The sequence below is a fragment of the Electrona antarctica genome, assembly GCF_951216825.1.
Source record: "Electrona antarctica genome assembly, chromosome: 7".
Lineage (NCBI taxonomy): Eukaryota > Metazoa > Chordata > Actinopteri > Myctophiformes > Myctophidae > Electrona > Electrona antarctica.
In genome coordinates this window covers 21,636,551-21,662,762 of record NC_136812.1, presented here as the reverse complement: position 1 = coordinate 21,662,762, position 26,212 = coordinate 21,636,551, and the positions used below count along the sequence as shown (strand labels likewise).

The following is a 26,212-nucleotide window of genomic DNA, read 5'->3' as shown; positions in this document are numbered from 1 at the left end:
GAGACTGAGGCTAATCTGCGTCACTATTTGGAGGTACTACAGTACTACTCAGCTTGCTTGTCGGCGCTGCGCATGTATTACACGATAGCCAATCCCAGTGCAGCGTTTTGGTGTTAACTTGTTTTTCAACCTCCAGTGTCAAAGATGTGGCCCCTTTCTGCCAATCCTGTTTTTTTCCCCTCCTCTCTGGTGTGCCTGTTAAGGCCTATTCATAGTCTGATTTATCGGTGGTGAGGTGACCACCGCAACTACTGTACAACATGACGTCACGGAGCCGCGGTGAAGAGCAAACCACCGCTCTCCCCAGCCCTTCTCTCTGTTTTTACTCACCACCGCTCCACGTTATTACAGCTCCGGTGGTCACCTCACCGCCGGAAATCCAGACTATGAATAGGCCTTTAGTTCTACTTGGACGTACCCTGTCCAGCCGCTTGGCTTCTATGTGCCTGTTAGTTCTACTTGGACGTACCCTGTCCAGCCGCTTGGCTTCTATGTGCCGGAGCAGCTGCTGCCTCCAGTCAGCGGGCATCTTGGACGTGATGTCGTCGTGTTTCTGCGCCGCCATGATTTGCCTTATTTTGACCGCTTCCTCGTTGGGTTTCTCCGGGCAGGTGGCCAGGGTGTAGTCGGGGGGCATCTTTTCCAGCAGGGCCGCCATGGTGGGACGAGCCGAGACCGGACGGGCCTAGCGACAAAGGTTTTGTCGTTTATGCAAACGGAAATAAGGCTTTGGGCTACATCTTGCGCCACCCCTTACCCCTTATCCCTAAACTTAAAATAGTTCAAATAGCCAATCTACAAGCTCACAACATGTCGATGTAGATCGGCTAGGTGAAAAATAGTAGAACATGGCAAATACGTTTAGGGATAAGGGATGCCACAAGATAGGGCCCATAGACTCTCGTGCAAGATCCTCATCCTTTATTCAAGAGCTTTTAGGTTCAATATAACAAAATGTAGACAAACTGCTCTCCGCTACAGATTTCTGTGCTATAATTTAGAACAGGGGTATTCAACTAGTTTAGGCAGGGGGCCACAACTGTAGAATGATTGTGTGTGGGGGGGCTGCAGAGCATGCACGCAAAGCCTTGTGCGTTCTCAAAATGCAGTTTGTGCTCAAACACGGATATTTATGTACTGTATATGTAATACATTGTGCACAATAATGAGCAGGATCATATATGTCCTTTAGGGCCGCTCTGTGGTGTCTCCCGTGGCTCAAGTTTGGTAGAGACGGCGCCGCTCCTTCATTGTCCATGGGGAGGATTTCAGTGCCATATATACAGATTTTGGGGTTTTCTAGGCGAGACTGGGTAGATGTTTATATAGACATATAGTTATGCTACCTGAGAATAGATGTAGACCTATTTGACAGTGCATAAACATAATTGCCTTGACATTAACAACCACACACACACACACACACACACACACACACACACACACACACACACACACACACACACACACACACACACACACACACACACACACACACACACACACACACACACACACACACACACACACACACACACACCCTCTGCAGTGCTCTAGTCTAAAGTGACTGGAGTTTGTCTCATTTCTCTCCAAAAGCCCTTGAATATGATGGAATATGATTAAGGATTAATTATCGTTATGGTAATCTCCTCTTGTAGGCAGTATTTTGATTATTTGCAATGTTTTTACTGGTTTAGAGCTTATTATTCATTTTGTCTGCACCACTATACTTCCCTATTCTAAATGGGTTCTAAAGAGTTGGCCTTAGTGCCACTATATTTAATATAATTAATTGAGTCCTCGGCTTGATATGCAACCATATCCTTTCAGATGCGGTGGGTGTGTCTTGCTTGATTTCCTTCATTGCAAAAGGGCTTGTTCCTTGTTGACCTGCCGATATGCTGTTATAAAATACGCCTACTTAATGTTTTGTACTCATACCTGACGAAGACCCGTAAGGGTCGAAACGTTGTTACCTAAATAAAGTTTCCTGGGAGCTGATACAGTGTACGGACAACCCTTCTTTTTCATTATGGTAATCTCACACTCCATATCGCGCACACACCATATAATTCCTGTAACTTTCATTAGCCCTCAAAAATAAGAAGGCCGCAAGTTGACTACTCCAGATTTAGAACAAACAGACAAATAGACAGGTCACACTGCGACATACTGTAGGCATACATGATAGATCTTCACCTGAGATGCTCCGTAGGTCTCCGTGCTATAGCTCCTAGCAGACAGGGGGCGCCGCTGGGTCAGGCTCTTGGTAGGGTAACCAATCATTGGTCTCTTCTGCTCCTGGTAGGTGGGGTAGTCGTCGTCATAGCGACCATTCCTCTTGTTGTGCATCAGCTGGCTTTGGCTGTCAGCCATGTTGGAGAGGGCAGAGGAGTGGTCCAGTAGGGTGGAGTATGCCATGGAGCGTCCATACAGTGGGGGGTCAGCCTGAGGGATATGGACATGGATCCTGCTTATTTACCTACAGTACAGTAGGGACTGCAATGTATGAGTTCACAAAGACAGCCTCCTATTAAATGTCAAGTAAGTTGGTAGATGTAACATTTTTCACAACACCTCTCTTGCATAAGGTTCACTATTTTTGTTTTATTATACATTTTTAAGAGAGAATATTATATATGTAACCTTTAAGTTTGAAGTGTTCAAGAAGGTTCCCATTCACTCACACACACACACACACACACACACACACACACACACACACACACACACACACACACACACACACACACACACACACACACACACACACACACACACACACACACACACACACACACACACACACACACACACACACACACACACACACACACACACACACACGATCCCTACCTGCTTTCGGTACTGTGCTTCCTGCAGTGCCTCCTGTTGGGCTTCATGGACTCTGCGGAACAGCGCTAGCTCCGTCGAACTCACCAACGAGTCTGCTCTCCTCAAGAACCCCGGTCTGGAACGCTGGGATGGGACTGGCTGCTGTGACTGGCCGGGCGGGCCATCCTGATGATTTGGTGGCTGAGGGAAAGAAAACATCTCCAATGGCGGATACCCACGGTATCGAGGGCTCACCAGGTCCTTGGGTAACGTTTTCCCAGGCTGGTTCATATACTCTAAGGCCTTCCCTGATTGGTTGACATATTCCGGTGTGTCGGGGAAAGGAGGTGGTGCCCGACGATCACGATCCATGGTCACCTGATAAGTGAGAACGTTTATCGGTTATTTCAATGCTTTCTCGTGTCGCATGCATACCTGGTAACTGTGGTTTTTCTGTTTTATGTATTTTTGAAGGGCGCTACTCCCTCCGACGTCTGGCTTTTGAAATTACGTCATATGGCAGCCAAGTCTATGGTTTATAATCTGTTTGTTTATAGCACTTTATGATGTCATAAGGTACAGCCAAGTCTATGGACTTTCAATGTTTGTTTTGAGCACTTTATGATGTCATAAGGTACAGCCAAGTCTATGGACTTTCAATGTTTGTTTATAGCACTTTATGATGTCATAAGGTACAGCCAAGTCTATGGACTTTTAATGTTTGATTTTTTTAGCACTTTATGATGTCATGTACAGCCAAGTCTATGGACTTTTAATGTTTTTTTGAGCACTTTATGATGTCATAAGGTACAGCCAAGTCTATGGACTTTTTAATGTTTGTTTAGAGCATCCATCCCACTCTTTCTCCATTTCCCCCCATCCTTCTCGGGCTCCCCTCCCCTCTATCCTCACCTCAAAAACAGGACGGAACTATTAACCTGGGGATTGTAGTTATGGTCAAAGTGGTAGGCTTTATGTGGAATGGCAGGTTTTTGGCTCTGTACCAGCTGGTTCTGGTTGCTGGTTGGGTTCCCTGGGAAGCCCATGTCGTCATCTAGCATGGGGGCAGACTGGGACCGGGCCATGCTGGTCTGTTCTAGACAACCAGGCAGCTCTGAACGGTCCAAACTGGTCTGCTGCTCCATGGATGAATTGTAGTCCATCGGGATGCTGGGAGAAAGGCAACAATAACCGCAGCGGTCGTAATAAAATCAGCAAACAGTAGCCAGGAAGATGAGAATAGTGATCATGACTAGGGTTGGGATGAGGAACCATACGGAACCGGATCCAACACCAAGGAACCGGAATCGGAACCGGAATTCCAACTTCCATCACATTTGGAACCGTTTTGGAAGCGTTTTTTTATCACGTCAGAGCTGGTGTGTGGACTTCACGTCTGCTATACAAATTCAATACCAGTGGTTCTCAAACTTTTGGGTCCACTTGGTTCCATTTTTACAGAGTTTGTCAAAGTTACAGACCTGTAAGGGTCCATTCGGAACCCCCTATAGGAATCATTAAAGGGAACCGCTAAGGAATCGGGACTGTTAAAATCCTAAAGGATCCCAACCCTAATCATGAAAGGATGATGTAACAACCAACCAACCTGTAGACCTTGTAGGACCCCATGTCAATCTCGTCAATGCTTTGGGACTTCTTAAACTTGGACCTCATCTCCTTCATCATGGGGGACAGGCGCTCCGAGCTCTTACTCATCACCACGGTCACCTTGTTGGGCCCACCGCCAACGCCCAGCTGCTCCTTCCGGTTCTGCTCCGCCTGCAGGTTGTTGTGGTAACTCCAGTTGCCAGGCAGAGGTCCTGTCCCTTGTTCCCGCCTCCAAGCACCAAACAAGGAGGGTCAGTGTGAGGACAAGGACATACAACCGGGAGGGTTCAAGCAACACAATAACAGTGGTGGAAAGTAACTAAGCACATTTACTTAAGGACTGTACTTAAGTACAATTTTGAGTTTTTTGTACTTTACTTGAGTATTTCCAATTTCCAGTACTTTTACTTCTACTCCACTACATCTCAGAGGCAAATATTGTACTTTTGCTCCGCTACATTTATTTGAAAACTTTTGTTACTTTATTATTATTAGATTTTGATTATAATTACAAAACATACATTTCCCACTTCAGCCCTATATTTCGGGCCATTGGAAAATAGCCGATCTACAAGCTTGTAGATCAGCTATTTTCTAAAGATTGTTTAAGTACATTTTGATACCAATACTTTAGGTACCAATACTCAAGTTGAGTACCATACTTTTTTGTAGAAACATTGTAGCATTGATACTTTTACTTAAGTAACAAATGTGAGTACTTTATCCACCACTGGTCAGTGTGATGACAGGGACATAAAACCATGAAGGGTTCAAGCAACACAATAATAACCAGTAAGACGTCTGAGGGGGTCTTACCGTCTTACTGGTTATTATTACCAGTAAGAAGGTCGCATTTACTATGACATCAGGGATCTCCATCCCTGATGATGTCACGTGATGTCACGAGACCATCTATGGGGATAATAGGTGACTGACTGACTGACGTGAAATGGACGTTTTCATAGTAAATGCGACCTGTGGTCGCAACTAACATTACAAACAGGGAGGGGTCAAACACCATCAAAGCAATATTGCGATGGTGTACAAAAAGATGGCAGGGTGGCAACTAGCCGCAATTTGCCATTGACAGAAAAGTCCTATCTTACTTGCAAGAGTCTGCATAAGGTCTATTGGGTTACCTTGCTTCCTGCTCCTTGCGGTCTGGGTTGGGACTCGATGAAGGCGTCAGGTCCAGCTTGGATGGGAAGGCGGTTCTGTCCTCAAATGGACTGGGGGTTCGAGTCCAGTTCTGCCAGGGGTTCTGACCAGAGTGACCAGAGCCAGTGGTTTCATTTTCGGGGGTCGAGCGCTGATTGCCATGGAAAGGGAGTGTATTGGTGTCCAGCTCCAGAGGGACTCCGACGATTCGCTCCTGCCTAAGCAGTGGCCGACGCCCATGTGATTGTGATTGTGATTGGCTGCGGGGTTTGGAGCCAAGGGGGGGATTTCCCTGACTCGAGCCAGTGACCGGGGTCTCCAGAGGAGACTCTTCAGCATCAAAGCCAGTGTTGTCATAATGAGGGACCTCGGACCAATCGAATGGCTCGCTGAGTGGCCGTCGGTCCCCACGCTGCTGTAGAGTTCCTGATGGCGGGGTTTCCCTCTGAGACAGCAGGGGCTTAGAGTCGATGGGCTTAGGGAACGACTGGGCCAATCTATAAATATACAAAATATATAATATAAACATTATACTTTAGTAAATTAAATAATTATGTTATAATAACTGCCACACTCTTAACAACATGAACCCTAGCAGCCCTGTTCTATTCTGGGGACAAACGTTCAATGAACATTATTACTTGGGTAGGACATGTAATATTCGACAACCTCGATCTCCTTGCTACATAGACTTTTCTGTGTGGAACTATAGAGCACCGAAGTCCTGACATAACTCGCTCATCCCTTCGATTCCCCTGGTTTGCAGAAGTAATTTCTCTATGGAGAATAACATGGGATGATCTTAATATCGTCTACTATAAGCGGTCCAAAAATAAACAAGCTGTCTCTGCGTTATTGTCAGGGAGGTGTCTCTGTATCGTTTTCTCTCAGTCAGTTGATTCTTCATATCTATATGAGTGAAGCGGCCGGGATGAAACACAGTTCTTATATGAGGCAATCTAAAATCCCCTATGGGGATTATAATGCAAATAAAAAGTACACGAACCTGTGGATTTGCGCCCTCTACCGATATTGACGTCAGACTTCGGTGCTCTATAGTGAAACCTCACTATATAGAGTACTGCTGTTTAGCCCTTTTTGTTAAGATATATATTTTGGCGTTTTTTGCCTTTATTGATAGGGTACAGTAATTAGACAGGAAAGGGGGAGAGAGATGGGGAGTGACACGCGGCAAAGGCCGTCGGGCTCGGGAGTCGAGCCCGCAGCACGCTGCCCGGCTGGCTTGCCAGCCTAGATGCCCAGACGGTTGAGCTAACCGTGTTTAGAGCACTTTTAACTAACATAGAGTGGCAGCCAAGTTTGTTTACAGCAGTTAACATTGACGTCATGTGGCAGCCACAGTGCGTGCCCCTCACTTCACACAAGTGTGACTTTTGCCATTGCCTTCTGAGATTATTCAACAGAATTGTGAAAATGAATGAATATGTAATGCTAGAGACAGCAAAACCAACCAGCTAACAGTTCTCCTGATGACAGTAGTACCCAGCAGCCAACCAGCTAACAGTTCTCCTGATGACAGTAGTACCCAGCAGCCAACAGTTCTCCTGATGACAGTAGTACCCAGCAGCCAACCAGCTAACAGTTCTCCTGATGACAGTAGTACCCAGCAGGCAACCAGCTAACAGTTCTCCTGATGACAGTAGTACCCAGCAGGCAACCAGCTAACAGTTCTCCTGATGACAGTAGTACCCAGCAGCCAACCAGCTAACAGTTCTCCTGATGACAGTAGTACCCAGCAGCCAACCAGCTAACAGTTCTCCTGATGACAGTAGTACCCAGCAGCCAACCAGCTAACAGTTCTCCTGATGACAGTAGTACCCAGCAGCCAACCAGCTAACAGTTCTCCTGATGTCAGTATTACCAAAGATGGTCTACTTATGAAGATGGGCGAACGTCATTGCAGCCACTAGGGGGGAAAGTGGTACACAAAGCCTACAAATCTCCTAAATATAGTAGGCGTGGTTTGCCTCTCCCCCGACGTGTTACCGCCCACCTCACGCAGATACAGGAAGTAATGCAAAGTTGGCCCCTCTTGCTATTCTCCTCTTGGGTAGTACCCAGCAAAGACTTCTGCCTATATTCCAAATGACAGCACTAACATCCAGCGGTGTAAAGTAACTAAGTACATTTACTATAGTGCTGTACTTTTTTCCTTCTTTTTCTGTACTTTTACTTCTACTCCACCACATCTCAGAGGCGAATATTATACGTTTACTCCACTACAGTTATTTGAAAACTTTAGTTAATAGTTGCTTTGTAGATTTTGATTATTACTAAAAACATACATAACAGGTAGGTTATGTATGATAGGTAGAAAATGAATAAATAATCAATCAAAAACCCTAACCACTTAAAAGCCGTATATTCATTTTGGCCATTTGAAAATAGAGGATTGCGATGCATTGTGAGCTTGTAGATCTGAAATACTGTTAACTATCTCTGTTAAATACAAATGATTAGAACGTATATAAAAGTTGTGAAATTTCTACTTTTGGTACTTGATACCAATACTTCACCACTGCGAACATCGGAAGATAAATTATTATTTTTATATCAAAACTCTCGAAAGAAGGACCACACAGAGAGAGAGAGAGAGAGAGAGAGAGAGAGAGAGAGAGAGAGAGAGAGAGAGAGAGAGAGAGAGAGAGAGAGAGAGAGAGAGAGAGAGAGAGAGAGAGAGAAAGAGAGAGAGATATGGATACAGTAGATACAGTACAAATACAGAGAGTCCAAGAAATGGGATGAAGTCTAAGAGTAAGAGATCTGAAGAGGGAGCAATATATTATACGCAGTAGGAGAGAGAAAACGAAGGCCAGAGAGACACAGAGAGAGAGAGAACTGTGGAGAACTCTGCAGCATTCTAATGAGTCCCACTGACCTTGACTCAGCTGACAGATAGATGAGAGAGAGAGACAGAGTGATGAAGGGAGCAAGAGTGGATAGATTGGTTGGATGATAAAGAGAGGAGATGGAGGGATGGAGGGAGGGATTGAGGACGAGATAACAGATGAGATGATGGACGGTTGGAGAGAATGGGAGGGGGGTAGAGTGAGGCGTGAGCATGTGTGCGTACGTGCGTGTGACATGTGTGCGTGCATGTGAGCGAGCGTACCTGTTGGTCCAGTGTGTTTGTGGGGCCTGGTCCTTGCTGGGGGCCGGCAGAGTGGGCGTGTGTGAGTGTGCGTGCGTGTGCGTGTGCGAGAGTGTGTGTGGATGTGAGTGTGAATGTGCGTTGGCAGATGGGTTGGAGGAGCCGGAGGAGCCCTGTGAAGGAGAGTAGTCTGAATAGGTCGCTGAAGAGCCACTGTGGTTTAAACAATGGAGCTTATCCACCTCTTCATCGGTTGACTCTGGAGAGAGAGAGAGAGAGAGAGAGAGAGAGAGAGAGAGAGAGAGAGAGAGAGAGCGAACCCAATTTTACTTTTGATGTAACCACAGTGATGCCCTTTCGAACTCGCTCTCAAACAATTACCTCTACATGAAGGCTCCACAATTATCTCTACATACATACTGCCTCTAACGACTTGAAAGTCAAATGAGAGGAAGACAGGAGCGTTGTTTGTTTTTGTGTTCTCTGTTTGTTATCTACAGTAGTCTGTCATAGTCTGCTTGTCTAGCACACATTATCAGGTAGCTGCAATCTAATGTTATGTTACACATTTTTTTAAACCGAGGTCTGTCAAAACACGTACATATTTGTTTTGTATGCTGTCAGCGCCAAATAAATAAAAGTGCCTGAAGGACCTTATTTCCATCAGTGCTTGTTGGTATTCCCTCTGAGTGTAAATATATTTTTTTTGACCGTGCACAGGTCTGGGTAGAAACTATTCAAATAAGCTGGAGACATGCTCACATTCTCTTGTAATATATTTGTCTGTCTGTTCATTAAGTTCTGAGTGTTTTTTTAATAAATCTTGTTATCACTTTAACTGAAGTCAGAGATCTTTTCTTCCACTGCTGTGCGTGTGCGTGTGCGTGTGCGTGTGTGTGTGTGTGCGTGTGTGTACAAAACACTGATGTTGGCCTACAGAGCAACCAAAGGTATGGCACCCCCATATCTTCAAAGCCTGATCTAACCGTACCCACTCACTCAGATAAGCTAACATTGGGAAGCTTGCAGAACCTTCCCTAAAACATCTGGGACAATGCTCCTCACGTCCCAGACTCTTCTTCCTTCTGGCTCCCAAACTGTGAAAATAACTCCTTAGCCCGCAGCACTTGCCGTAGAACTTGCACTAGCCTTGATAACCTTGCAGTCTTATGCAAAGGTTAAAATGCAATTTAGATAGCATTATTTATTTTGACCTGGCATCCTATAGTTTGTAAAGCTTCATTGCAACGGGGCATAAAATGTTTTGTTATCATACTGTTGAGACTAGTCTGTCTTTCTGTCTGTCTGTCTGTCTGTCTGTCTGTCTGTCTGTCTGTCTGTCTGTCTCTCCCCCACACACACTCTCTCTGTGGTGTGCTGACATTAATAGTCTCTTTACCATGACTAATTAATGGACAATTTTATAACGAGCCTCAAGCACTTTACATCATACCACATTAGCTCACGGCGCACGTGCACGCACGCACGTGCGTGTGTATGTGCGAGAGAGAAAGAGCGAGAACGACAGAAGTGTGTGTGGGTTTTTTTACCTTTCTTTTCTTTGCCCAGCAGCACCACTTTAGGTTTGTACATGGGCGGCTCCACCAGGGTGGGTCTCATGTCAGAGATACGGATGTCATTAGGAGATCCACCCATAGAGTCCTGACGAGAGACAAAGACACATTCTGTTAAGCCAGACAACTTAAAGACCTCAAGTCAAAGATACAGACAATATAACTATATGAGCTCTTTTAGAAGTAGTACAGTTAGTATTGCATCTACTGCTGCAGAGGACTGGATGAGGATTTCTTATGGTACTGTATGTCACAAAAAGGCCATATTTACTACACTCGACAGCATAGTGCAGACTGAGCTCAGATTCTGTAGGAGAGATTTTACAAACTTGAAAATCGAAGTATATTTACCTTAACATAATTATACCTAATTTATAAAATATACCTGAATTATACCTATAATTCAGACATTTTCCAATCTCTCTCTCTCTGTGTGTGTGTGTGTGTGTGTGTGTGTGTGTGTGTGTGTGTGTGTGTGTGTGTGTGTGTGTGTGTGTGTGTGTGTGTGTGTGTGTGTGTGTGTGTGTGTGTGTGTGTGTGTGTTCCGCTGGATATAGTAATCAGCGTTTGGTTTCTATTAATAAATATGCACTGTGTAAACTTCAATAATTCTTAGTACTATAACTAAAGTTCGGAGAGCCTTTCACCCCAAAGCAGGCTAAGGTAACAGGAAGGTGTGAAATGAGACACCTCCATCTCCCTCTCAAGCGAAAGGGAATGTCAGAAACAGGCCAGAGCACAGCGGGGGAGCTCTGATAAGAGCCACCACTTGGGTAAACAAGAGCCACTAGTCAGCATTACTAACCCAATGACTGTGTCCAACTATAAAACATTATGTCTGCATTTATCTAAAGGTGGATATGTAATCCCAATGCTAAAAGGAATGTACATGACTAATGTGTTAAAACCCTAAATAAGAGAGGGGGCAAACTGCCATGAATAGCTGAAGTCAACAACAGGACCACTATTTCCTCTAGACTGTATAGATGGAGAGAGATAGCACCTCATTGTCTCCACTGTCAAAGCACATGTCAGTTGTAATACTTCCTGGTCTTTCAACCAATAGTAAGGCCATGGTGCTCAGCAGCCAATTGAATGTTAGCTGATGTGAACCTGCCCAACAGGGCAGGTCTAAGGAAACAGAGGTTTTAAATGGCCTTGCGCCAGTTTTAGTAGGTTAGATTCAGCAACCAAGGAATGAATCCATACCTCTCCAGGAATGGAGAAGAGAGACTCGGATGGGGAACTGGTAATTACTGTTTTATACTCTGCCTACTATCTCTGTTAAATACAAATGATTAGAACGTATATGGGAATGTAACAAATGTATATTCTTGTGTTTCTATATCTATTTCAAGTTTAAAATCTATGCCACCAGCATATAATCTATGCCACTAAGCCATACCTGACAGAAACATCTGTCAATTAAGACTACTATAATTGGTTATGATAGACACTTTTCACTGTCTTTAATAGCTCAATTAATCTGTTACCATACTTATCTAAAACCAGGCAGTCTGTGCAGATAAGCCATTTATAGATGTGTTAACTAAATGTTTGTTGAAACCAATGAATTGATAATAAAGTTATAAATACACTCTGTAGTCCTAAAGTATGATTGGCGTGAATATTAGCTACTGCTCTTTCGAGATCTCAATCTAGGTGTCTTCTACCTATAGTAAAGTGTGATAACCACAGAATGCTAAAAAGATGTACAATTTTAAACCAGTAGCCTTGTAACTAAAATAGCCTTGTAACTAAATAGTTCAAAGCACGGTTAATAGACGCCACAGCTTCAGACTCAAAAGTCTCAAGCATAGATGGTAAAAAGCCTGATGTAACCACAGGCCTTGTACTACATGTACAAACAAAAGTAACTCCAGCGTAAAACAGTACACTGTGTAAACTTCAATAATTCTTAGTACTATAACTAAAGTTCGGAGAGCCTTTCACCCCAAAGCAGGCTAAGGTAACAGGAAGGTGTGAAATGAGACACCTCCATCTCCCTCTCAAGCGAAAGGGAATGTCAGAAACAGGCCAGAGCACAGCGGGGGAGCTCTGATAAGAGCCACCACTTGGGTAAACAAGAGCCACTAGTCAGCATTACTAACCCAATGACTGTGTCCAACTATAAAACATTATGTCTGCATTTATCTAAAGGTGGATATGTAATCCCAATGCTAAAAGGAATGTACATGACTAATGTGTTAAAACCCTAAATAAGAGAGGGGGCAAACTGCCATGAATAGCTGAAGTCAACAACAGGACCACTATTTCCTCTAGACTGTATAGATGGAGAGAGATAGCACCTCATTGTCTCCACTGTCAAAGCACATGTCAGTTGTAATACTTCCTGGTCTTTCAACCAATAGTAAGGCCATGGTGCTCAGCAGCCAATTGAATGTTAGCTGATGTGAACCTGCCCAACAGGGCAGGTCTAAGGAAACAGAGGTTTTAAATGGCCTTGCGCCAGTTTTAGTAGGTTAGATTCAGCAACCAAGGAATGAATCCATACCTCTCCAGGAATGGAGAAGAGAGACTCGGATGGGGAACTGGTAATTACTGTTTTATACTCTGCCTACTATCTCTGTTAAATACAAATGATTAGAACGTATATGGGAATGTAACAAATGTATATTCTTGTGTTTCTATATCTATTTCAGGTTTAAAATCTATGCCACCAGCATATAATCTATGCCACTAAGCCATACCTGACACTAACATCTGTCAATTAAGACTACTATAATTGGTTATGATAGACACTTTTCACTGTCTTTAATAGCTCAATTAATCTGTTACCATACTTATCTAAAACCAGGCAGTCTGTGCAGATAAGCCATTTATAGATGTGTTAACTAAATGTTTGTTGAAACCAATGAATTGATAATAAAGTTATAAATACACTCTGTAGTCCTAAAGTATGATTGGCGTGAATATTAGCTACTGCTCTTTCGAGATCTCAATCTAGGTGTCTTCTACCTATAGTAAAGTGTGATAACCACAGAATGCTAAAAAGATGTACAGTGTGTGTGTGTGTGTGTGTGTGTGTGTGTGTGTGTGTGTGTGTGTGTGTGTGTGTGTGTGTGTGCATGCGTGTCTGTGCGTGTGCACCTGTAAATGCACGGTTCTGACCTCAGAGCTCTCCGTCTCTTCCTTATCCTTTCGCTTGGGAATGTCGATGCCAGAGTTATGGATTGATCCCTGATCCATTAGCTGGGTCTGAGCAAAGTCCTGCAGGTCTCTGTCGGTCACCTAGCACACATGCACATATATATACATGTCTATACATGAATAATTTATAAATTATATTATTACCTATCAGACCCGCTCTAGTTGGTTCTTAATGCTCAAGGTTCCTCATGCTCAGACAGAGCTGGGCAAGACAGCTTTCTCTGTCAGCAGCCCAACATCTTGGAATGAACTCCAACATTCTTTAAAACTGAGCTCCCTGCCATCATTCGGTCAGTTCAAAGGAATGTTCCATAACATTTTTAACCATGATTGCTCCTGTTTCAGTTATTTGTGTTTGTTTGATTGACTGGTTGTTCTGCATAAAGTTCCTTTGTAATTTACCCTGGCACTCAGATCGGTGAACCAATATAATCCGATAAAATCATGCTTGAGTATTTCTTTGTGTTAAAGGGACATTTGCAGTCACAACTGCAGTCCCTCAATGTTAATGGTATTTGTAGTAGATAACAGGAGCACAATTTGAAATTTGTACCCTATGGCCAGAAAAATAATGATGTCTGTGTGTTTGACTAGGGTTTGACTGGATTGCTGAATTCCTACAATGCCCATAATGCTTTAGTGCACTTCCCCTCCTTGTGGAGAGGGGGAGGCTGCGTGGAGGTGTGACTTTGTAGTCCAGGAAGGAAGTGATTCCATTATTTTCAAAAAGTGAATCTTAGTATTGGTAGAAGGCGCATACTTACATCAACAAACCTCCAAAATGAGCAAAGTCTAGTGAAATGTCATGTTCTAGGCTAGGCCCTTTAACACTGTAGCTGCATCATACATTACTACTCTTGAATACAGATAACATGGCATTCTACTATTAGTGTACTAACAAGCACAGTTCTACATCTGCTGCTTGAGTTTGATATTTCAAAATCAGGTCAATTTTCATCCAAATATTTTATACTTGCTAGTTTGGTAGAAAACATACGATCAACTTGGTAAACAAGGACATGCATTGCAACTATGTGGGAACGTGTGACAGTGTATCCTACCTCTTTGGGCGGCAGGGGCCACGGTGGTTCGTAGGGCTCCTTGCTGAGGTGTGTGTGCTCCATGTTGGTGCCTGCCGAGGTGGCAGTGCCTGTGCTCAGCTGGTGCTGATGTGCATGTCCACTGTGCACACCCTTACCCACGAGGCTTTGAACCGACTTCACCATGTTCTTCAGGTCCTCGGGGTAGGGTGTAGGGTAGCGCTTCAGGTTAATCTCCACCTACATAAACATATGTGTATATATATGTGTGTGTGTGTGTACACACAATATATATTAGTGCTGTCAAACTATATATTAATTGTGATTAATCTTATGATTTTCCATAGTTAATCACGATTTAAGTCCAGTTCACACCAATGATTAGCGGTGCAACATAATGTTGCAATACGGTGTCTGAATTGTCCCGTTGCAGGATTCTGTTGCAATTTGTTGCATTACGAATCATTGGTGGGGACTGGGCTTTAGTCGTGCGTAGCCAGCCCTCCAATCTCGCTCCACTCTGAATGGAAGTCTGGAGAAACTCATTTGAAACAGTGGATAGAATGAGCGAACAGCTCACTCGCTGGGGTGTGGCTCCACTGTGATTGAGTGGTGACGGGACCGGAATTTCTATCTATCAGCTAAATTGGAAGAGAAATGTATGAATATATTGCTTGAGGTTATGTCAGAAAAATAACATGCCTGTGGTGTGGCAGCCACGCTCATGACTCCATGCTAATGCTAATTGAGTAACCGCTTATTACATCTCAACACTATTCTGTTATAATATTGTTCACTTCTCTCACTCTGTGCTTGTGTAATTGCACCACTGTTACCCTCCGTCACACAACTGGAGGTGGCACAAGCATGCAAAGAATCAATTTGAAATTCCTGTTTAACTCATTTACTGACAGATTCATTTAATCTTCACTATGATGGCACAACAACATCGTTGGTAATGAGAGAGCTGTTCGTTGCGCGTTCGTGAAAGAAATGGAACAGAAGCACTGAGTGAGAGAAGTAAACAATGTTAGCAGAATAGTGGTGAGATGTTGCGCAACACAGTGACATAAGCGGTTACTCAATTATCATTGAGTCATGAGCGTGGCAGCCACAGTCCTGTTACTTTTCTGACACACCTCGAATAAACAAACACAACACTTAACAGCTTTTGTTGGCATAATGTTAAATGCTGCAGTCCCCAAGACTCGCCATGTTTGTTTCATTGAGTAGTTTAATGTGGACTCTATTGATGTGCACACCTGGTTGAGCCCCTCTCCCGCTAGAACAGCTCCTGCTCATACTGTCAGCAGCCCCGCCACCTTCTATCCACTTTTCATTTCAATGTTCCCCAGGCTTTCTTTCAGACAAAGCAAGGCTGGCATCCGAGGTTAATCAAGATTAATCGCAAATTCTGTTCAAAATGTACCTCAAAGGGATATTTGTCAAGTGTTTAATACTCTTATCAACATGGGAGTGGACAAAATCTGCTTGCTTTATGCAAATGTATGTTTATTATTCGAACTCCATTAACAATCCAAAACAGTGACAAATATTGTCCAGAAACCCTCAGAAGGTACTGCGTTAGCATACAAACAGGCTGCAGCAGATACTTTTAGCTTTGGTGACATCATGCCATAGTACGTGCGAACAGGGGAAGGGAATCGACCACACGTGATCGTGTTGGAGATGCAAACAAGTATAGGTATTTATCACATTTGATCAAGATCTCTGTCGTCATGTTTCATGTTGCAGGTCCCTACACTACGATACTTTTTTGGACAGAAAATATCTCACTGTATACGAGAAAATAAAGATATCTCAAACTGTATACCACTGGTTCCCAAACAGTGGGTGGGGACCAATTTGTGGGTTGCAGACATTTTTATGGGTCCCTTTATTTTTTGTTTCCTACATTTAGCTTTTAATTATCATTATTTCAAAACATTTTCAAAAAACATTCCCAAAAAAAGCTAAACGTAAAAACTAAATAGAAACTAATCAATTATTTTTCAGTAATTTCATGAAGAAATCAAAGAAAAATCTAAAATTCCATAAATTAGAATAACAAATGTTAGAACAAATGAATGTTAAGTAGCAAAAAATAGCTTATCTACAGGCTCACAATGCGGCGCAAAGCTTGTAGATCTGCCATTTTCACTAGTTTGGGTCTCGGACAAATGTCTAGTTTCTTTTTTGGGTCTCGAGCTAGAAGGTTTGGGAACCACTGGCGTATACGATCTGTCCCACAGACTCAATGTTTATACCTGTGTTGTTTGCACCTCCAAGACAATGTCGGACTCAGCCACGCCCTCAATTACACGTATGTGTGTCGGGTATAGGTTGGTATAATGATCTGCTCAATTTAACCTTAGTAATATGAGTACTCACACAATGATGTAGTGTCCACCTTTATACTTATAAAGGTTCACTAGAACATTAATTTTGAAATGATGGACTTCAAACAGGATGATACAAAATGAACAAATAAAGTGGACAAAAAACAATGGAAAGCGAGAACTAGGATTCAATGTAGGATATTGTAACCTTCTTGTCACATACCAATCTACTAGTAGGAATTTTGCTTAGAAATAGATGTGGTATATTTCAGTACGAATGAGTTGTGGGTTAGGGTTGGTATTCTAATCGTAATCGTATACTACGGCCATGGAATTCCACAGCATATATTGTATGCAGCAACACACGATCACACATTTTGCTCTCGCTAGGACTAGCATTATAGCAGCTATACTAGCACACTGTGCTAAGAAGTTACGTAGCCTATTGTGAGCCACAACATATACATTATAAAATAAATAGGCATCCTTATCCACTGTATGCATTATGTGACACAGTCACACATTCTTCTAAACGGAAAACAACAGCAGAACTGCCCTGGCTAGTTATAGTTTTCTACTACAACCTAACAAATCTACAAGTTATGAGTCTGTGGTTACATGCCACTGCACATGCTCATGGGCATAGAGAGTGCTGTGTCCTAAACTATGCGTGGGCCAAATGTAAATGTATTTATTTATTCATTTGTTTGTGTTAATGGCAATAAAATAATTAGTGGCGATAGAATAGCATTTTGTTAATGCGTTATTAATGCATGCTGCAGTTGCCATGTTCGCCACGTTAAAGCGTTATTAACGCATTAACTTTGACAGCTCTTTTTTTGTTTATGTATAGGCTCCTTTTTTTCCTCTTTTCTTTTTTCCTTTCTGTATGGGTGAAGGATCACATGTATGCACACACACACACACACACACACACACACAAACACACACACACACACACACACACACACACACACACACACGCGCACACACAAACAAAAGTGTAAAATATGATTAAATAACAGTAAATGTATCAAATGACTATGTATTTGTTTGAATATGTAGGCTATCGACACAATAAAGTTTAAAAAATGTTGACAGCTTATTATATAAAGTATATGGTCTCTGTCAGGTGGAAACCTCATATGTCCAAAACTGTTACTTTTCAGGATTCAAATTCAAAAACAGCAATAGTATCAGATCAACAAGCTCAAAAGAGCAGCGTTTGGAGCTTGTGGAGCTGCTACCTTTGATGCCTTTGTGTGACGCTTTAGGGTGATCACGTAGGGCATTCATTTACCAAAAAAACACAAACGGTTAATAGTAGGGCCTACCGTTATATGGAGATTTCTGCCTGACAGCAACGATTTACACACTCAAGAGACATTCAAATTATGTTCAATTTACGGAGATAATTCTGACCTCTGACGACCTATAGAAAAGAGAGAGAGAGAGAGAGAGAGAGAGAGAGAGAGAGAAACAGAGAGAGAAACAGAGAGAGAAACAGAGAGAGAGAGAGAGGGCTGACCTTGACTTTCCCAGAGGTATCCTCCTCCTCCTTCTTCTCGTCAAAGTCGAAGGCCACAGTCATCCTCTGCTGTCGCTGCTCCTCCCAGAGCGTTGGATTAAAACTGTCACTGTCCGACTGGTAATCTATTGAAACACACGCACACGCACACAAAGAGTAATAATGTCATGTAATAATGTAAAGTATCGCTTTGGGACGTTACACACACATATACAGTATGGTAGTGTTAAAAGTATGAGGCTGCTGTGGGGCAGAAACCGCTCATCTCCATATTCCAACGTTTTGGTTGTTTTTCATAATTTAACGCCCTCCTTGATCATACTACAGGCAGCATCAAAAGGAGCAGATCTGCTACATATTTTTGAATTTGAATCCTGAAAAGATAACAGTTGTTTCCACCCGACAGGGGCGATAATTTGAGGAAATTACACACAGATATTGAGGATTAAAAAATAACATGGTTATGAACCGTTTTACATGTGCACGCGCACGCGCACGCGCACACACACACACACACACACACACACACACACACACACACACACACACACACACACACACACACACACACACACACACACACACACACACACACACACACACACACACACACACACACACACACACACACAGAATGGTTGTAGATACCCTCATCGTGCCGAGGTTGCTGGGGAAACATGTAGTTGGTGAGGACCCGTTGTTTGGTTTCTGGGTGAGCTTCTGTTTGCAGCGGGATTAGAGCCTTGGACTGTATGAGCAGGCATGTTAGTAGTGACAGGCACGTGGTGGAAACAGTACGCAAATGTTTTACTTATGTAAAAGTATCAATACTGCAATATAGAAATACTCCGTTACAAGTAAAAGTCCCAAATTCAAAATGTACTTGAGTAAAGGTACAAAGGGTTGGCATCAAAATATACTTAAAATACCAAAAGTAAAAGTACTGATTATGCAGAATGTCCCATTTCAAGTTTTCAGATGTATACAAAAAATAATTTGAAAAAACTAAAATCAATATACAAGCTCACAATGCGTCGCATTATGCGTTACTAGTTACAAAGTAACTAGTAATTAAAATAAGTATAGTATAAGTATTGGAAATACTCAAGTAAAGTACAAAAGACCTCAAAATGGTACTTAAGTACAGTACTTAAGTAAATGAAATAGTTAATTTCCACCACTGACAAGGGTCATACATGTAAAGATTAAAAACAGTTGACTAGTTATGACTAGACATGTTATATTTATGAATGAAGCAGTGATTGCAATGTAAGTGCTCCAGTTTACACACTACATTCTCCTGAGTGATAACTTAATTAAAGGGTTAGTGATATTTTTTGGTTAAAACAAAAAGGGTTCTATATTCTGATTCTATGGTGATCATTGCAGCAGAGACTGAGAGGGGTCTACCTGCCTACTCCTGCAATTTAACCTTTTCCCCGCTAAAAAACGTAGTCTGCGTTATTTGTCGGGAAGCGACGCTGCCAAAATACGTAGCTACGTTTATTCAGTTGTATAAATGTGTTTCGCTCTAGTGGAAATACTACTCACATTAGCTTCGGATGGCTATCTGTTGTTAGCTTAGACTTTCAATCGCTTTCAATCCCCCTCCCAGGCGGCATTTCTGGTCAAAACGGCACTTATTGCACGGAGCCTAGCGGTTGCTGTAATGGCGCCGGCCACTGCTTCCCATCGTCCAGGCAAACAATAACAACCGTTCGAGAGTCAACACACACCATTAAGCTGACACAACATCTGGTCGCCGTGTGTTGGATCTTCAAAAAAAGGGTTGAACCCGTGCAATATCCTGGCATGTTATTAATTAATCCTGGCGGGGAAACGGTTAATAAACGCAAAATACATTTTAAAGGTGGGTTGCCAATTTTAGCCAATCAGAAGAGAGTACCCATGTATCACTTACATTTTATAGTGTACCAGTTCCAATTGTACAACGTTTCGACCCGTGTGGGTCTTCGTCAGGTATACCTGACGAAGAACAACGTTTCGACCCGTGTGGGTCTTCGTCTGGTATACCTGACGAAGACCCACACGGGTCGAAACGTTGTACCAATAAAGACATTTCCCTGGGAGCAGTGAAACAGTGTGCGGACATCCCTTCCTTTTCATTGTACGTATATTTTTGACCAGCACCTGTAGAATCTCTGGAGATGTGCATGCTTCCTGTTGGATCCTATCATCTGTGTTATGTCACGAACAAGATGCTGCTTTATGTATTAAGAATAATGGAATAACGCGTTTTTGTGTGTTGCTTCAATACACTGGTCCCTGACTCCCTGAGTGAGCTCGTGGGAGGGAACAGCACTGTACCTGATTGTCAGAAAGCCACAGAGCTGCCAAGTCCTTCAACTTGGTAAAGGTAAATGGTAGATTCTTTAATCTGAGAGAGAGAGAAAGAGGGAGAGAGAGAGAGAGAGCAATAAAAGAAAAGGTAGAGCAGTCTTTCTCTACCACCCACCCACAGAACAGCCCGTCACCATGGAAACACACTCACCCATTCCTATGGTAACAGTAAACCATGAGCACAGAGTCAGACCACTGTCTGGAGATTGATAATCGGGACGGAGATTAATGATATCAAAACCGATCGCATCGCTCCACAGCCTAGGAGCGCTTGTTGCCCAATCCTCGGTGTTGCACAACAGTGACACGTCATCGAAAATGTTCCCTGCCTGTTTAGCGGACGAAAACGAAAATCTTAAAACGTTCATAACTCGCGATCTAAATCATCCCGTCTAATTCTGAAAAAGATCCTGTGTTAGACGGCGCTTCGCGGTCCAGTCGCTAGTTGCGATAGATTTATTCTTACCTCCCATTGTTGTCGATCGACTCTAGAGTGGTGTGGCTATTGTTAGCTGCTACACAGACATTCACAACAACTTCCGGTGCCCCGGTAAAAGTGGTCCGGGCGCTATAAATGATGGGCACATTTTATTAATGGATTAAATAGGTCCGGGCCATCAAGGTGTTAACTGGCACTGTTAATGAATTCGTTTTTACTAATATGAGAAGTGTTTACAAAATATTGCTACAGTATTCCCATTAGAGACAGACATGCAGGGAGAGAAATGCTTTGGTGAGAGTCTCAAGGGGACTGTCTGCAATCAGGATTTCTCATGAACAAAATGTGTGTGTGTGTGTGTGTGTGTGTGTGTGTGTGTGTGTGTGTGTGTGTGTGTGTGTGTGTGTGTGTGTGTGTGTGTGCGTGCGTGCGTGCGTGCGTGCGTGCGTGCGTGCGTGCGTGCGTGCGTGCGTGCGTGCGTGCGTGCGTGCGTGCGTGCGTGCGTGCGTGCGTGCGTGCGTGCGTGCTTATTCAAGTGTATTTGTAGGCCTACCTGTTATCACTAAGGTTGAGGACCCGTAGTTTAGTCATCTGTCCGATCTCATCGGGCAGAAACTCCAGTTTATTGGAACGTAGTGACATCACCGTCACATTCCTACAGTTACCAATCTGAAACACAACAATACAGTGAATTACACTACACAGCGCTGTAGTTGTCACTGCAGGTTTTCAGTTATTTCCCCTTCACTTCTGTGGCATGTGTGTGTGTGTGTGTGTGTGTGTGTGTGTGTGTGTGTGTGTGTGTGTGTGTGTGTGTGTGCGCGCGTGACTGCGTGCGGCCGTGCGCGTGTGTTTCCCTACCTCCCGGGGTAGCTCAGTAAGGAAGTTCTCGTCGGCAGCGAAGGTCCTCAGATTGTGCAGGTAACCGATGGTGGAAGGCAGCGACTCCAGTTCGTTACAACTACAGTCCAACTCCTCTATTAGAGACAGACTGGTAGAGAGACACAGAGAGAGAGAGAGAGAGAGAGAGAGAGAGAGAGAGAGAGAGAGAGAGAGAGAGAGAGAGAGAGAGGGGGGGAGGTGAGATAGAGAGTACATTAGAGAAGATCATGTCACAGAATACAGTGTCTGCCAACAAAAAAACAAAAAACTATGACGACAACATTTTAACTTTATGAAGTCGAGGGTGACTGCATAACTATATTAATGTCACGACACCGAGATAATACACTGTCCGCAGAGAGCCGTCCAAGTGGCCGAGACCCAAAGTACCAGCGCAGACCAAAAGGAAAGGACAATACTGCACTTTCCTGACACCATCGTTACCGTCCAAAAGACAGATGATGCCGAGTTACAGCCCCAGATCGGAGGCAAAGGTTTTGAACTCTGTGTGAACTGTTCAAAGATGGAATCAGAGTATAATCCGAGCATCGCCGCTGCGTCACAGATCCACCACACACACTATTGAAATGTTACCAGCAGGGAGGGCAGAGACAAGCTACAGCCAATGAGGGCACAGGACAGGTGGACACGGGTGCTTGTTGAGAAAGGACGCTATTGTATTTTTTTTTAACAGACTAAAGATATAAAAGCAATGGTGACAGATGTGTTAAATATAGTTAAGCTTAGTATAAACCTAGTTGAAATCTGTACCATGTGCAGAACACATAGGGCGGGTATGGTCTTCGTCCAACAAAAAAAAAAGAAAAAGACAAGACAAGACATGACAAGAGGCTATTGGAGAACTAATTTGGATAGGGACACATGATCTGATGTTCCTAACCAAATACTAAAAAAACAAATTATTATCAAAATTGTGCACTATTGTACAGAACCCAACAGGCCAGAATAATGTAAACATTGTACAGCTGAGTCACCAAACTGAATCTCCTATGACCCGGTCATCAAATTATTGGCTTAGGAGTGCGACGAAAACAAACAAAACAAAAATCTCCATGAATTCAAGGCTTCATGGGGTGCGTACTTGATAGAATTGTTTGGGTGAACTACTCCTTTAACCCATTTAGGAGTGAGGCCCATTCTAAAAACGCCTTCTAAATCCTGACTGAAGACCTTCAAATATTTATTCAGAAATTACAAAAAATGTATGTTGCTATATACTGTACATAGCAACAACTACGTCACAAGGTGTTATAATGGGTCAAGACCAGAGGATAAGGCAGATTGAGCAAGGCCGTCTGTGTGATCTTTGATCTCAACCACTGCTCTCTAGCCTTTTGTTTGGCAAATCAGTAGAAAATCCATTGCTATATCCATGGAAGCAGAGTGCCCTGACCCGCTCATGCCATTAGCCTGGCAGTGTGCAAACAGCAGGATAATGCTAATGAGACAACCATTCTACATTAATGTACTGTCACGGCTAACATTACATTAGCCTGCTGTTATTGTTCCTAGACGATTGGGCCATCTGGGCCACCATACGGTCTGAGGAGAGGAGAGGAGTGGATAGCAATACTGAGTTGAAGTTAGAGCAGAATCAGTAGCTTCCATCTACACTGTAGCCTGGCAAGCACATATTACTGTAGATTCTACAGTAATATGTGCTTACCAGGGGCGAATCCGGGAATATAAAGAGAATAACAACAGACTACCTGGAGGCCGGGCAAATATGTCACTGTGTCATTGTGTCATTGTGACAGTGACATAAGACTTATTATACATAAGGTAGTTCAGACGAAGGCTCACACGTGCTTCAAACCAGGTGCATGATGGAATACCTAGCCCTGAGCCTAATCACATAATTAATCACTCCGCAGTCCGCACCTGATTAGACCATGTATGGAACAGCTGTGTGCCTGCGTCGCGCTGTCCTAGCCTACTGGAGGAGGGAAACCCAAAAACAACAAACAGCCAGTACCCCGCTCAGAAATGGATTATATTGTTAATTTAGATTTATTTGGTGGACTTACTTGCGATGAATGGTTGGAAGAAGAGGATGAGAAGGAGAAGGACAGCGAGAGATATGATGCAGTAGCATTGCCAAAATAAGACCTCGATAACTTAGAAAAGTCTAGGAATGAAGTCAGTACAGCGAAGTCAACTACTAGGGCAACAGAAATAGCCGATCTGCAACTTCACAACGCGTCGCAGTGGCGATGCATTGTAAGCTTGTAGATCAGTTATTTGGCTACGCGGCACGGTCGTACGCCGGAGCTTTGATGAGACTCAGAGCGCAGCTACTTTGAATCAACGGGGACTATTCAATGTTTCCTCAAATTAACTCTTCTATTTACAGGGAAACAGAGGTCGAAACATTATTATTTTGATAGTGAATCGCCTCGCAATGTGAATTTATTTTGAAGTGTTTTGTTTTGTTGGTAACTGTTGTATAATCACAATATTACACTCGAGGGTGTGCTTTACTGTGATTATTGGCACTTCAGTGTCGTGCCAATAATCACAGTAAAGCACACCCTCAAGTGAAATAATGCTTAAATGTAGCCCCATGTGGCTGGGACCCATCACATGGACCCCATGTGGCTGGGACCCATCACATGGGCCCCATGTGGCTGGGACCCACAGCATAAAAAAATAAACATCAACGCACACACCATAATGTAGGCCTACAATGTACAGTAGCCTACTTATAATTCCTGGTGGTTGTCCATTTTGTATAATTAGCGACACCTGTTGGACAAAAATACATGACTGTACAGTAGCTACAATGAATGAATTAATACGGACAAGGGATGTAACAATAACAAAAAATCACGATACGATAATACCACAACAACAAGTCCACGATACGATATTTATCACAATATAATAATAGATAAAGAAGGATGACTGAAATCTGTAGGACACAGCTAGCTTTTCATTTCCCATTCGTGTGTCATAACATTATGACACCGTAATAAAGCTCCGGCTAGCTTGCAAAGTTCACCCATTTGTGGTTAATGTGACATGCTTTTGTTAGGCATTATAATGACTTTCAGCTTTTGTTTCTTGGTACAGACATTGTATGACTATGGCCGTGATTCAATTTTATACTTAAGCAGCGATCACGGAAGGAGACGGTACAAAGGGGAGAGATAAAACGATTAGCAGTGCGTATAAGCCACAACAATGCAACACGATAAAAGTCAGCAGGGTAGTGTCGGCAGCAGAGTGAACACAGCCGGCAGCAACAGGACATACCGCACGTCAGCAAGTCTGTCTCTAGCCTGTGTCCACACACAGTGATCACCGTCTGTGCAGAAGATATTTGCTCAATTTCGCTGATCTTTAAAACATCTTCTAAGGTTTCTTACAGGACGGATGTTGTAAAGATCAGCGTATATACACACATATATGCACACGATGTGATCGCCGTGAACCTGATCATATAGGTCCCTCCGCTGCCGTTCGAACAAAAACAATACAATATTCAGCCTGGAATACCTATTGCAAATGCCGTCACAGGCCAACTGTTGATATCAAGACATCATCATTTGCTATCGCAAAATCTATGACATTGTTGTATCCCTATTTTGGAGAACCTTTTTAATGTCATATTTAATATTTTTGGGCAATTGCAGAAACTTCACAAGTTGGACTTGGTATAAGTGGGACCATATGCCCTGAAGCAGTTGAGTTATGAGGGAATAACTGCACTTGAGGATGGTAAATAGCCCAAAGTTATGTGCACCATCCGTATACATATCCACACTGAAACATCAAGATAACTTAGGAAAAAGAGCAGTATCTACTTATTTAAGAATGTAGAGATACAAGTATGGATTCTACTATGGGTTGTGATTAAATTACAAAGCTAATGGTTTATATAGCAAACTTAAATAGCACACTAAATAATATCTATGCAGCGAGCGGGGTAAGAATGGGATGCTACTATTATAGTGCTTATTATTAAAGGAGAGATGGGGAAGAGTTCTGGATCTACAGTACTATCGATTACGGATAAAGCCAGGGACTTGTTCAAGAAGACAAAATGTTCCAGTGTGCTGTATAACATGAATAAGTGTCCCTTAATAAATGTCCTACGCTAGTGTCTAGTTAGGAAGGTTATGGTTTCATAGTGATACCTGTA

General features: G+C 43.0%; 1 protein-coding gene across 2 annotated transcripts in view; it reads right to left on the bottom strand.

Moving 5' to 3' along the window:
• Positions 1 to 26,212, bottom strand: part of lrrc7 (leucine rich repeat containing 7) — a gene marked incomplete at its 3' end in the record, with an annotated part of 56,646 nt that overhangs the window by 15,788 nt on the left and 14,646 nt on the right. For both annotated transcript variants that reach the window (XM_079506112.1, XM_079506111.1), the window contains 15 exons: positions 22,027 to 22,156; positions 21,719 to 21,834; positions 20,694 to 20,763; positions 19,014 to 19,113; positions 18,366 to 18,490; positions 14,520 to 14,738; positions 13,420 to 13,539; positions 10,264 to 10,375; positions 8,735 to 8,972; positions 5,583 to 6,098; positions 4,442 to 4,672; positions 3,774 to 4,005; positions 2,857 to 3,213; positions 2,200 to 2,448; positions 470 to 685 (listed from right to left, as the gene is read on the bottom strand). In XM_079506112.1, the coding sequence (XP_079362238.1) occupies positions 470 to 685; positions 2,200 to 2,448; positions 2,857 to 3,213; positions 3,774 to 4,005; positions 4,442 to 4,672; positions 5,583 to 6,098; positions 8,735 to 8,972; positions 10,264 to 10,375; positions 13,420 to 13,539; positions 14,520 to 14,738; positions 18,366 to 18,490; positions 19,014 to 19,113; positions 20,694 to 20,763; positions 21,719 to 21,834; positions 22,027 to 22,156 (3,031 nt within the window). The remainder of the gene's footprint in view (positions 1 to 469; positions 686 to 2,199; positions 2,449 to 2,856; positions 3,214 to 3,773; positions 4,006 to 4,441; positions 4,673 to 5,582; positions 6,099 to 8,734; positions 8,973 to 10,263; positions 10,376 to 13,419; positions 13,540 to 14,519; positions 14,739 to 18,365; positions 18,491 to 19,013; positions 19,114 to 20,693; positions 20,764 to 21,718; positions 21,835 to 22,026; positions 22,157 to 26,212) is intronic.